The 12,466-nt window shown below is 52.0% G+C and overlaps 2 protein-coding genes across 3 annotated transcripts; both read left to right on the top strand.

The window, feature by feature from the left end:
* Positions 1–1,274: 1,274 nt before the first annotated feature.
* PARS2 (prolyl-tRNA synthetase 2, mitochondrial) lies at positions 1,275–3,713 on the top strand. Of its 2 annotated transcripts, none has more exons than XM_088060504.1 (2): positions 1,275–1,446; positions 2,267–3,713. In XM_088060504.1, the coding sequence occupies exon 2, from the start codon at positions 2,293–2,295 to the stop codon at positions 3,706–3,708; it is 1,416 nt and encodes a 471-aa protein (XP_087916630.1). In that variant the 5' UTR covers positions 1,275–1,446; positions 2,267–2,292; the 3' UTR covers positions 3,709–3,713. The 2 variants fall into 2 exon arrangements, with proteins under 2 accessions (XP_087916630.1, XP_087916628.1); XM_088060502.1 differs by lacking the exon at positions 1,275–1,446 and adding an exon at positions 1,748–1,811.
* A 730-nt stretch (positions 3,714–4,443) lies between these two features.
* On the top strand, positions 4,444–12,416 carry TTC4 (tetratricopeptide repeat domain 4). Its single transcript, XM_005521195.3, has 10 exons — positions 4,444–4,885; positions 4,963–5,080; positions 5,156–5,317; positions 6,195–6,272; positions 7,011–7,135; positions 7,365–7,451; positions 8,308–8,522; positions 9,660–9,741; positions 10,785–10,867; positions 11,759–12,416. The coding sequence occupies exons 1-10, from the start codon at positions 4,577–4,579 to the stop codon at positions 11,856–11,858; spliced, it is 1,359 nt and encodes a 452-aa protein (XP_005521252.3). The 5' UTR covers positions 4,444–4,576; the 3' UTR covers positions 11,859–12,416.
* Positions 12,417–12,466: the final 50 nt, after the last annotated feature.

Genomic DNA, 12,466 nt, shown 5'->3' with positions numbered 1-12,466 from the left:
CTGGTTTTGTCCCTTTGATCAGCACAGCAGGTAATAAGTCACCAATGGAAATGTTTCACTTCTCTGGCTCCAACAATAGAAATGGAGACAACCCTCCCGTCCTGAACTGTCTGGTGAAAATCTCACAATTCCTGGGCAAGCAGGAGATGGATAAAGGCATTTCCAGTGTGGCTCTGGAGATCCCCAGGGACGCACAGCAGCAGCTGGGTGTCCAAGGTGTGAGCAAATTCCCTTCCCACAGGGATGCATCCTGATCCTCCGGCCTCTGAGACAGCCACAGCACCTCTCCCAAACAGCATTGGCAGTGCCTGTCTTACTGTGGTGCCAAACACGTAGGGAGGAGTAATTGCCTGACAAAACCAGTGAAGGCTGGGCTGGGAGGGTGCTGGCTCCTGTCAGCCAGGAAACCTGGGCCAGATCCCAGCTCTAGCACCCAGCTGCTGAGGGACTCCCACAGATCCCTCTGGGCACAAAGGATGTTGAGTCACCTCGCACAACTGGCTCAACTGTTTAATGACTTTAATGCTTCTAGATAACCTGGAGCATCAAAGATGTGCTCTTTAATTCCTTGTTTTTGCTAATTTCCAGCCTGCTGTAAAGGAGTGCACATGAGGACTTCATAGAAGAATTGTAAAGATTTTTTCAAATCCCATTTTAAAAACAAGGATTCATTCTAATTTCCCTTTATTTAAGGAGGATTATTTAAGTCTTCATAGACGTGCTGTCTCCTCCTCCAGTGCAGTACTTTACTACGTGCTCCAGAGATGAAAAACTCCCTCTGAGCTGAGGGAGGAGGCTGAAAAGTGCAGTGTGGAGGTTGTCACTGGGTGGAGGCAATGTCTGTCTGCTAGACTGGATTGGAGAAAGCTGGAATGAGCTAAGAGGGTGGCTTTTGATCTCTCAGCCCTCCTTCAGGCACCCTCCAAGTGGTTCTGCCCCTGAGCACTTGGGACATGCTGCCCCAAGACTGAGCCTGGAAGGGGAAGCAGATACGCTCTTTGCTTTCAAAGACCCATTTTGTCCCATCCTGGCTCTATTTACTATTATTTACTGTTACATGAGGGTGGACATTGTGCAAGAACTATTTGTGGTGGATGAAACTCCTGGGCCAAGCTGTGGAGTTTGACCTAGATGATGCCATTCCCAAGCTGCAGCTCCTCGGGGACAAACAGAAAACATTTGTCATCGAGTGCTTTGAGCAGGTCATTGACCTGGGCTCCACTGAGACCCTGTGGGGCCTCCTGCAGACGCCGCTTTGGGCAGGTGAGGATGAAGAAACACCGAGGCAGAGATGGAGCCGTGGATTAAGGAAAATAATTCCCAGTCAGCGCCTGTGGAGCTGGGAGCTGCCTGCCATAACCACACTCTGGACATGACCCAGCTGTCCAAAGCCATGACCAGCGGGGAAGGATGAAGCTGGCAAAGGCGCTGTTTGAGGTGATGAAGGTCAGTTCTTCCAAAAGCAGGACGGACAAGTGGTCACTGTCCCTCTGAGCCGGTGGGACGGCAGCAACTTCCACAGTAGCAGCCTCTCCCAGCAACCAGGACCTCCTCAGTTTCCCAAGCGCTTGTTAATTAGGAAGGGACGCCCGAATCCCGGTGGCGCCTGCGGGAGCCCTGTCCCCGTCCGGGTGCCGCCCGCTGCGGCCGCTCCTCCCGGCCGGCAGGGGGGGCCCGCCGCGCCCGCCGGAACCATAGAGAGCGGCGCGCGCCGCCCACGTGCGCGTGTGTCCGCCCACGTGACAGGGAGGGGCTCCTCCATTGGCCGCGCCGGCGGGGCCGGGCGCGCGCCCCCGCGGGTGTAAGTGCGCGTAAGTGCGCGCGAGTGTGCGTGTGCACGTGTGCGCTCAGGTGTGTGTGTGCGCGCGCGCTCAGGTGTGTGTGTGTGCGCGCGCTCAGGTGTGTGTGTGCGCGCGCTCAGGTGTGTGTGTGCGCGCTCAGGTGTGTGTACGCGCGCTCAGGTGTGCCCGTGTGTACAGGTGTGCCCGGGTGTACAGGTGTGCCCATGTGTGCAGGTGTGCCCGTGTGTACAGGTGTGCCCGTGTGTACAGGTGTGCCCGGGTGTGCAGGTGTGCCTGTGTAGCGTTCACGTGTCCGTGCGGGGCTGTCTGTACATCCTGCAGAGTGTCCATGTGTGCCCCAGGTGTGTCCATGTGTGCCCCAGGTGTGCGGGTACGTGTGAGCTCAGTGCGCACGTGTAGGTGTCAGGGTGGCACCGGCTCCGTGCCGTGCGGTCAGCGCTGACCCCTGCTCTGTCCCTCCGCAGGGCCGTGTCCCGTGTCCGTCCCCACCATGGAGGCTTTGCTGAGGAGGTGCGGTCTCCCGGCGCTGGGCGCCCGGCAGCACGGGATCAGGGCCCGGCACGGCGGCACCCCGGGCAGGGCCAGGCGCCTGCTGCTCTCGCAGCTCTTCCAGCCGCTGGCCCTGCCCGTGGGCGGCCAGGGAGGGCCCGAGGGCCGGCCCGGGGAGCCCACCTGCCGCAGCCAGCGGCTGATGCTGCAAGGGGGGCTCATCCATCCCAGCAGCCCCGGCTGCTACTGCTACCTGCCGCCCGCCGTCCGCGCCATGGAGAAGCTGATCAAGGCGATGGACGAGGAGATGCAGGCCGTGGGCGGGCAGAAGCTGAACCTGCCCAGCCTGTGCTCGGCGGAGCTGTGGCGCGCCAGCGGCCGCTGGGACCAGATGGGGCCGGAGCTCTTCCGGCTGGTGGATCGGCACAACCACGGCTACTGCCTGGGCCCCACGCACGAGGAGGTGGTGACGGCGCTGGTGGCCTCGCAGAGCGGCCTGTCCTACAGACAGCTCCCGCTGCTCCTCTACCAGGTGACCAGGAAGTTCCGGGACGAGCCCAAGCCCCGCTTCGGTTTGCTGCGCAGCCGGGAGTTCTACATGAAGGACATGTACTCATTCGACGCCTCCGAGGAGGAGGCTCGGCGCACCTACGAGCGGGTGTGTGATGCCTACTGCAGCCTCTTCACCCGCCTGGGGCTGCCCTTCGTCAAGGTGCAGGCGGCCACAGGCAACATCGGCGGCACCACGTCCCACGAGTTCCAGCTCCCGGCGGATATCGGCGAGGACAGGCTGGTGCTGTGCCCTCAGGGACATTTTGCTGCCAACGTGGAGACGCTAAACGGGGAGCAAATCTCGTGCCCCACATGCGGGGAGAAATTCACCGAGACCAAAGGGATCGAGGTGGGGCACACGTTTTACCTGGGCACCAAGTACTCCTCCGTCGCCAACGCCGTCTTCTCCTCCGCCGACAACAAACCCCAGCTGGCAGAAATGGGCTGCTACGGCCTGGGCGTCTCTCGCATCCTGGCGGCCTCCATCGAGGTGCTCTCCACTGAGGACAGCATCCGCTGGCCGAGCCTCATCGCTCCCTATCAGCTCTGCTTCATCCCCCCCAAGAGGGGCAGCAAGGAGGAGGAGGAGGAGGGAGCGGTGCTGCTGGAGCAGGTGTACGATGACCTGGCCGAAGTGGTGCCCCACCTCGCTGGCGACTCGGTGCTGGATGACCGGACCCAGCTGACCATCGGTAAAAGGCTGAAGGATGCCAAAAAGCTGGGATATCCCTACGTGGTTGTGGCTGGGAAGAGGGTCTGCGAGGACCCCCCAGTCTTTGAGGTTTGGAATCAGAACGCCGGCGAGGTTTTGTTCCTCACCAAAGAAGGGGTCATAGAGCTGCTGAGTAAAGTGCAAGTCCCTTAAACGTCTCCTCTCTGAATCTGTCATCTTTGCTGCTGTGAGTTTGAGCAGCCCTGGCGATGGCTCTGGGTGAGCAGAGGCAAATCCAGCTCACGTCAGAGCCAGCCACAGTGTCCCGCAGGTGCTCCAGGTGCTGAGGTTGAGCTGGGATCAGCCTACATTCCCCCACAGGGCTGGGGACATTCCTCCCTCCGGGTACAGGTCCCTGGAAATTGCTTTTCCCAGCACCTCGTGTGGCTGTGGGAGCACTGGCAGGGACAGACTGGCCATGGCCTCTGTCAGGAGCACAGGACAGCCAAGGCTGCACGGGGACAGGAGGGCTCCCCTTGCTGCCACGTTCTCAGCATGGAGGATTCTGAGAGAGAGACAAAGGGAGGTGACTTTCATCTGTTTGCATCTCTTTGGGAGCACCCAGGTCCCATGAACGTGTGCCATGGCAAGCCCTGGGGCTCTGGTGAGGAACAGCTTCTGACAGGACAGGGAGCTCCTTGGAGGGGGTCACCTCACCCTGTGCCACAGCTCCTCGCTCTGGGATCAAGAGATCATGAGCAACAACGGTGCCACTGTAATAAAATCACAGAATCGTTTGGATTGGAAAAGGCGTTTAAGGTCATTGAGTCCAAGCATTAACCTGTGCTGCCAAGGCCACCACTAACCCGTGTGCCATATCCACTGCCTTTTCAATCTCTCCAGGGGTGGTGACTCCATCACTTCCCTGAGCAGGCTGTTCCAGTGCCTGACAACCCTTCTGACGAAGAAGTTTTTCCTAATATCCGCGTTGGGGGGGAGCGGGGGGCGATGGGTTGAAGAGAATGGGGCCGGGGCTGATGCCGGGGCCCATCGGAAGGAGCAGGGCTGGGATTGAGGTGGGATGTCGGTGCCGGTGGGATGCTGGGACTGGTCTGATGCCGGTGCCGGTGCCGATGGGAGGCCAGTGCCGGTGGGATGCCGGGACTGTTCTGATGCCGGTGCCGGTGGGATGCCGATGCCGGTCGGATGCCGACGCCGGGGCCCATGGGAAGGAGCGGGGCCGGGCCTGAGGCGGCGGGGGCGGTCTCGGGCGGGGCCGGGCAGCAGCAGCAGCAGCGGGAGCAGGGCGGAGGCCGAGCAGGACGGCGTGTCCGGAGCCCCGGAGCCGCCGCGGTACCGGGGAGCGCTGCACCCCGACACCTGGGAGCAGGTGAGGCGGCGGGGCCGGGCGCGGGGCCGGGCGGGCCGAGCCGAGGCCGCTGTGCGTGTCCGTGTGTCCGTCCGCAGGAGCTGGAGGCCATCCCCATGTTCATGAAGCGCTGCCCGGCCGAGATCGATGCGGCTCGGCAGCCCGAGCTCGCCTGCCTGCAGTCGCTGCTGTTCGACGAGGAGCGGAGCCCCGCAGGTGCGCACCGGGCGGGGCCGCCCCGCCGGGAACCGGGCTGGCCCCGGTCCCCCTGACCCCGCTGCGTCCCCGCAGAGCTGGCCCTGATGTACAAGAACGAAGGGAACGAGTACTTCAAGGAGAAGGACTACGGCAGAGCGGTGGCCGCCTACTCGGAGGGGCTGCGGAGGCGCTGCGGGGACGCGGAGCTGGACGCGGTGCTGCTCACGAACCGAGGGGCTGCACATTTCCACCTGGGTAAGGAGCCTCCGACCGCCTGGCACGGCGCCTCCGCGCTCCAGAGCTGCTTTTCCTCCCCGTTTGGGGTTTCCTTTTTGTTTGTTTTGGTTTTGTGATACGGCAGGGTGAGCAGTTTATCGGTGAGAAAGAGAGTCCTTGAGCCCTGAAGACCTGGCTCACCTCAGCACACGGCTGCGTGCGGGGTTTGTTCTCTGTTCCTTCCAGCTGCTGCCTGCTGCTCGAGCCTTGGCTCCAGGACAGAGCAAAACCAGTGGTTTTTGGAACCATAGGCGAGTTTGGGTTGGAAGGGGCCTTTAAAGGACATCTGGTCCAACCCCTCTGCAAGGAGCAGTGACATCTTCAACTAAACAAGTTTGTTCAGAGCCCTGTCCAACCTGGCCTTGAATGTTTCCAGGGATGGGGCTCCTGCCCCCTCTCTGGACAACTTCTGCCAGTACCTCACCACTCTCATTGTAAAAAATTTCTTCCTTACGTCCAGTGTAAGTCTACCCTCATTTAATTTAAAACCATTACTGGATGATCTTGGAGGTGTTTACCAGCTTTAATAATTCTGTGACTCTCTTACAGCTACCACCATCCAAACAGCAGTGTCCATGCAGCGGGGAAGATGTTCTGGGCCTTTTAATGCTGCTGTGTGTTGCAGCAGGGAGGGGGTCTGCTCTCACCATGTTATTTACCTCTCATCTGCATGATTGATCCTTGTTCTTTCACTTCTTGTTCTTAGTTTGCTCTTTTGTTACCCTCCTCTCAGCTCGCTGTGATTGTAGAAAGAGTGAATTCCAGGGTCTCTGCATAAATTTCTTTTGTCACCTCCGTACCTGGCTGGATTTTAAATACAAGTGGAAGGTTCTGAGCACTTTGACTTGCTTTACAGGTAATTACCGTTCTGCTCTAAATGACGCCATCCAAGCCAAAAAGCTGAAGCCCACCCATCTCAAAGCCATCGTAAGAGGTGAGAGTTAAGGCTGGTGTTGCTGCAGCATCCTTTGCGAGCACTTGGCTGATGTTAACTTCACTGATTGTTCTGTAATTGTTACCAGCCCTGAAACAGGCTGTCATTACTTGTTGCCTTGTTTCCTTGCATGTTTCTAGGTGTGTAATAATTGTGTTTATAAAGCTTCAGTTACTGTGAGTGGGCATCATACTCTGTTTCCAGATTAATTTCAGAAAGGGAGAGCAGTTACTGGAAGAGATCTCTTCACTTGATATTGCTGTTTCTCCCCAAAACAGAGCTTTGCCTTTTGCTTTGCATTTTCAATTGAAATATCCTTTTGTTCTTCACCTCCTGTATCTATCAGAGGCACTAGGCCTGTTTCTGTAGAGCACAACATAACTTTTCCTGTTTTGCACAATGATTTTTTTAGGGTCTGTTCTTTTTTCCCGCTCCATAGAAAACCCCCTTTTATTTTTCCTAACAAGACAAATACTGAAATGTTAGTTACAATGATAAAATTTTGTTTGCAACGGACACTTTTAGCATAATTCTGCTGATTTATGTGACTAAATGATAAAAGAGCTGATGAAATATTTTAAATTTTCTTCTCAATGGACCTGCTGGAAGTTTCTGGTTGAACATGACAAAAAATTTAGTGCAGAAACACCAGATCTGATGCTGTCTTTATAATCACCACTTTCGCAGTAGTTGTACACTGACTCCAACACTGGAAACTTACAATATTAATCCTTTCAGGAGCTCTCTGTCACATGGAGCTAAAGAATTTCCTGGAAGCAATAGAATGGTGTGAGGAAGGCTTGCAAATTGACCCAAAAGAGAAAAAGTTTGTGGAAATGAGAGCTAAAGCTGACAAATTGAAGGTAAATATGAGGGCAGCCTCATCTGCAGTGCTTGTCTCTTTGGGATCCTTGGAGGGAGGGCTCACCATCGAGGTTTCTGTGTGGTATGGTGTCCCCAGGCAGGACTGAGTGGTGGTTCCATGTGTTGTGTGTTGAGATGTGCAGGGGAAGGGGCTGGAGGGACCTTCCTGGGCACCCAAACTGATTTCTCCACCCGTGTGACCACAGTGCATCCTTTTCTTACCTCTAGCGAATTCAGGAGCGGGATGCCAGGAAAGCAAAGGTGATGGAGAGGAAAGAGCAGTGTCAGAAGGAAATTCTGCTTGCAGCAATAAAGGTGAGTCACTGAGAGGGGCTAGTTTTGTGTGGTTTGCGGTTTTTTTAAGAGCTTTCCCATTTTTATCTAGAAGTTGGTTCTCATCCATTGGCTTTTGAGGGCTAGAACAAAAAAAATTGAGTTAGAGCCATGATTGTCCAAGTCTGCATGGCTCTAGCCCCACCTCCCAGCTTTCTGCATTTCAGGTAACAGCTAATGCAAAATACAGACCCAGTGTTAGGAGGTGGGCTGAGCTCTGTGAGTGCTCTGGCTGCTGGGCTGTAGCATCACATCAGCCCAGTGAACCTGGCTTTCTTTGCTGCCCACAGGCATCAATTTTGTGGAGGAATAGAAGATAACTGTTCAATGGGGTAGAGGAGGGAGTCAGTCCTGGATCCTCTCCTTCCTCAGTGAATGTTGAAATGGCATTAAAATGTTTTGGGCTCTTACATACAGTCAGATCTCTTCTGCTGTTGTTTTTCCAAGGAAAAGAGTGAGCTTTCTTCAGTTCTCTGGAAGAGTAGATGTTCTCAGGGGCTGGTGTGTGCAGTTGCACCCTGCTAGGTCCCAAAGATTTTAGATGCATCCCTTTCCACATGTTTTCTCTCCATGTGTGGGCTCCTCTGGATTCCCACTTCTCTTCATCCTTTTCATGAAGAATTTGGATATCTGGCTGAGGTTCTGGATTTTACTGGGAAATCCAGTCACCTGAGTCTGATACTGTGGGAAAGCTTTGGATGGCATGTTTAGGAGCTGACTCATTAACAACATAATTTGACCTTTTACTGACTGCTAATTTTTTGTTCTTATTCTCCTCACCATAACTGTTTGATTTTTAGTTGGTTTTTGGTCTTTTTCCTCCCTCCCTCCCCTCCAGGAAAGAAATATCAAGCTGGCTCTTGAGCCTTCAGATGAAGAAGAGGAAGTGTCAGATGGCCTGGCTGAGATATCCTTAGATGGGTTCCACTCTGACAGTGCCACAGGAGCAAAGGTGCACTTGGATGCTGAGGGCAGCCTGAACTGGCCTGTCCTCTTCCTGTACCCTGAGCACGAGCAGACAGATTTCACTGTGGCTTTCCATGAGAACTCCAGGTGAATGCACTGCCAGCAGCACTCCTGCATGGAGGAGGTGTTTGAGCAAATGAGAACAGGCAGCAAGTGAAACACTGCCATGCTGGTGGAGCAGTTCCAGATTTCTAATCACACAGCTGACCCTGCTTTTGAGCAGGAGGCTGCACTAGATGACCTCCTGAGGTCCTCTCCAGCCTGAATTATTCTGTGATTTACATAAATTTATAGTGCAGACAAAGCCATTTAGCCAGGGTGACAGAAGGGGCCTGCAGAGCAAGCTCAGAGCAGTAATTAATTAATGGCCAGGGATACCTGTGACCCATCCACACGTGTGGGCTCGTTAAGGTGCTGTCTCAAAGCCCTCCAAACACGGCATCTCAGAAAAAGAGGTTAAACTTAAAAATTATGAAAAGCTTCCAAAGGGGGGCCTCAAATAACCAGCAGTGACCCCAAAGTTCTCCTCAGGGCTTTCAGCAGATCTGACTGAAGTGCTGCAGACCTTTCAGTGACTGGCAAGCTCGGAATTCCACGCTCCTTTAAGTCAACTTCAACTTAAAATCTTGTAGTGTTAAACAGACTTGGAATTTGTGACTTTTTCTTTGTTGGAAGACATATTCCTCAGATCTATTAATAATTTCAGGACTTAAAATTACAGTGCCAGCAGATTAGTAAAGTTGTAGTACTTTCATGGTAGTGTTCACTGTCCCTTTTTGTGACTAAAGGAAGTGGAAATGGATTTTTGGAACACACTGGACTCCAACACTCCTGAAGTAGCAAAGTAAAGAAGCCTTTCACACACAGACATTTTCTCATCACTCTGATCTGGTGAAGCATGGAACTGTGTTGAAGGAAAATCAATTTTAGACAAAATGCAGGGTGCTTTATCTTGACATCTTTTTCAGTGTGAAAACGTAAAGTTAAAAATAATTTGTTGTTGCAGTGCTCAAATTTGAAACCAGTAACCTGAGTTACAGCAGGGCCTGGGATTCATTGGGAAAGTGATGATTTTGAAGGGAAAGAGCTGTTGGTGATCTAAACTTGCTTTCAAGTCTGTTGTTTAATTTGCTAATGTATTTTTGCCATCATTCAAGTGCAAGTATACAAGTTATTGAAGCTGAGCACTTTGTCTAAGCTGACCAAGTGTATTTTGGCTTTTAGGTTTATTGATCATTTAATGGTGATGTTTGCTGAGTTACCTCCTTGGGATTTAGAGAAAAAATACCTTCCCAACAATCTTGAGGTGAGAAGTTTGACTTTCCTTCAATTTCAGGGTTGTTGTGGGGTTTTTATTTCTGGAGTGAGAGTGTGCACAGCTCTGAGGGTATGGGAAGTGTTGGCATCTGTTTACCATGCACAGATGTGGAACAAGGACTTATAAACTCAGACATTGCCCATGTGTGCTGACAGAATTGACTTATGGAAACGGAAGATGTCTTCTACTTAGACTGTATTTGACAGCAAGTATTTATAGATACTGCTTAGATTCCATCTTTGTAACAGTAACTGAGATTTAAACCATCAAGCTGATAGGTGGCCTGGTTTTTTAATTGCATCATGGAGTTGCTCAATACAAATAAGGAAATATTATTTTAAAAATAATTTCTTTTTAAAGTGGAGTTACTTAAGCACATAATCAGATCAAGATAATATATCTCTATTAACACTTTAGCAAAGGTGGGCTGTGAGTTGGTTGTGGCTGCAGCAGGTTTTCAGAGTGTTTCTGAAGTTGTACATAGAAGGATATGAATGTTTATTTTTCATTTTCCACTTCAGTGTCATCTGTGCCAGGCAGCAGCACAACCCTGCGTACAGTGAGCAGACAGGTCCAGAAGGACAGTGGCTGTGTACTTTTCCAGGTTAAATCCTGTGTGTATTTACAGTCTAAGGCACCATTGCTGGATTTTAATCTCTTAAATCAACTCTGTTTTGTTCAAATACCTCAAAACCTGCTCAGTTTATCTCCTAACATTGCTGCATTTCACCTGTTAAAAAGCAGCCCTTAGATTTGGATTGATTGCCTGTAAAGCATGGGAACAGCCAGTGTATTTTACCTTCCTGCTGTCACTGCCAGGAGAACCTAAACTGGTTTATACAGGGAAAACTTGGAATTCACACAAAACAATTTCTGCCTTGCTGAATTTTGCATCCAACAGTCAGGTCAAGCTGCAGAGGTTTGACAAAGCCCTAGCTGATAATGGTGTGCTGTACTGGGCTTTCAGCAGCTTAGTGCTTTTCTTCATGTACCCCAGGCACTTAATAACACCCCCCCAATTTTTTTTCCAGCTCTATTTTGAAGATGAAGAAAGAGAAGAAATGTATGAGGTGAACCCAGAACACACATTGCTACAAGTGCTGCAGCATGAAAGGTGAGGCTGTACCTGTCCATGTGCAGGGGAAAAAAGGCACAAAGTATGAGCTTTAAGTCCAGTTTGTTCTTAAATAGTCCTAACTCTTCTCTGACTTAATAGTCCTGCCTCTTGAAGGTATAAAGCTGCGTGGATTTTGTGTCTGGCTTTAGCGACTTACATTTTCCCCCCAAAAAATGAACAACTTTCCAGGACTGGATGGAGATGGGAAAGGGAGCTGGGCACAGCTGAGCAGCACAGAAGGGCTATTCCAGATCCCATCTACACAGTACTACTTTAAAAAAGAAAAACAAAAAGAAAAACAGGCAGCAGCCGCTCAAGAGCGTGTTGAAGGTTAACAATGCTCTCGCTGTTCACGCTGCTGCGTGAGCAGCCCCTGGCACAGCACGCAGCTCTGTGCTGCTCTGAAACTGCCTTTAAAGAGTTGTACTGTTACTGAGAGAGAAGAATTTGCTGGTTGTAAAGCCAGAAAATTCCTGTGCAGCCTGTGCTGTTGAGTTGCACCATCTCATAGCTGTCTGGAGCTGCTGCACAGCGCACGGGGCTCGGTCTGTCACAGTGGGAGCGGGATCTCCTCCACTCCATAAAACTCAGCAGTGTCCATAAGCCCTCAGATTTCAGGCTGTAAGGGCAGTTGCACAAGAACCCTCCTTCCAGAGGGAGAATAACAGCTGCCTTAATTAAAAGAAGCTGTTGGGAGACAAGTTGATTCATAAAACACTCCTCCTCAGATGTGCTTAGCCCTGGCTCCAAGAGGCTCTGCTAATCAGCACGAAAGCTCGTCACTAGCCTTTGGGAGGTCAGTCTTTGTGGAGCTGGGCAGGAGTCACTTGCTTTGCAGGACACTGAGCCAGCTACAAGGAAGCCAAGCACTCCTTTTAATCTTTGCAGGTATTTTGTAAAGGCCGGGACCCCGACAGTTTTGGTACTTGCCAAGCGTTCTCCTTTCTCTGAGAAATACTTCTCTGGCAAGAAAGTGCATCGACTGTAATGAGCAAGAATGAAACAAGGAATCCTGTGCAGGAGGCTGCTGTTGGTTAGCCCAGCTCCAGGATGCAGATTTCTGCTTGAACAAAAATACCTTGCACTCTTCAGGGGAGGAAAATAATCTTGGCACACAGGGAAGCTTCCAGGGGAGCAGCACAGGAGAAGGAAGGGCTGACATGAGGGGATAATTTGTTTAAAAGGGAACCCAGCTGGCTTGCAGAAGGTCTCCTCTATGATAGGCTGCATGTGGTTTTGAAATAAACCTGAAGCAGTGCCAAACACTGGCTGGGGTTGCAGTAACAGCAGCTGGGAATGTACCTCCTTACCTGAGAAGAATCACAGATTTCCTCGGAGGTGGGCTGTCGCTGCTGGGGTTTAACAGTGGTGGCCTGGGGCGATCCCTGCCTGTTGCAGTGGGGTGGATGCAGTCAGGTTCCTGTTGGCTGTGCTGCTGGCCTGGGTACAGCAGTGCTCTTTGTTTGGAGCAGTGTTTGACTGACCCTTTTGATACCTTCCTGAGTGTCCTACAGAACCTGGAATAAACATGGCTATTTTAAGCAGACTGACTTCTGCCTAATGAATGAGACAACATTTTTTCTCACCTTGTGAAAT

Source organism: Pseudopodoces humilis, chromosome 10, assembly GCF_049639895.1.
Source record: "Pseudopodoces humilis isolate 2021_Gansu_Grassland_sample_001 chromosome 10, ASM4963989v1, whole genome shotgun sequence".
Taxonomy (NCBI): Eukaryota; Metazoa; Chordata; class Aves; order Passeriformes; family Paridae; genus Pseudopodoces; species Pseudopodoces humilis.
Note: the sequence above shows the minus strand (reverse complement) of the source record. Positions and strands in the feature narration are given on the sequence as shown.

What these genes read in the sequence shown, in the direction of transcription:
- PARS2 (XM_088060504.1), top strand. Translation starts at nt 2,293, where the DNA reads ATGGAGGCTTTGCTGAGGAGGTGCGGTCTCCCGGCGCTGGGCGCCCGG.
- TTC4 (XM_005521195.3), top strand. Translation starts at nt 4,577, where the DNA reads ATGTCGGTGCCGGTGGGATGCTGGGACTGGTCTGATGCCGGTGCCGGT. An exon ending in TTCTGCTTGCAGCAATAAAG is followed by an intron (nt 7,452 to 8,307) that starts GTGAGTCACTGA and finishes CCTCCCCTCCAG; the next exon opens with GAAAGAAATATCAAGCTGGC. An exon ending in ACCTTCCCAACAATCTTGAG is followed by an intron (nt 9,742 to 10,784) that starts GTGAGAAGTTTG and finishes TTTTTTTTCCAG; the next exon opens with CTCTATTTTGAAGATGAAGA.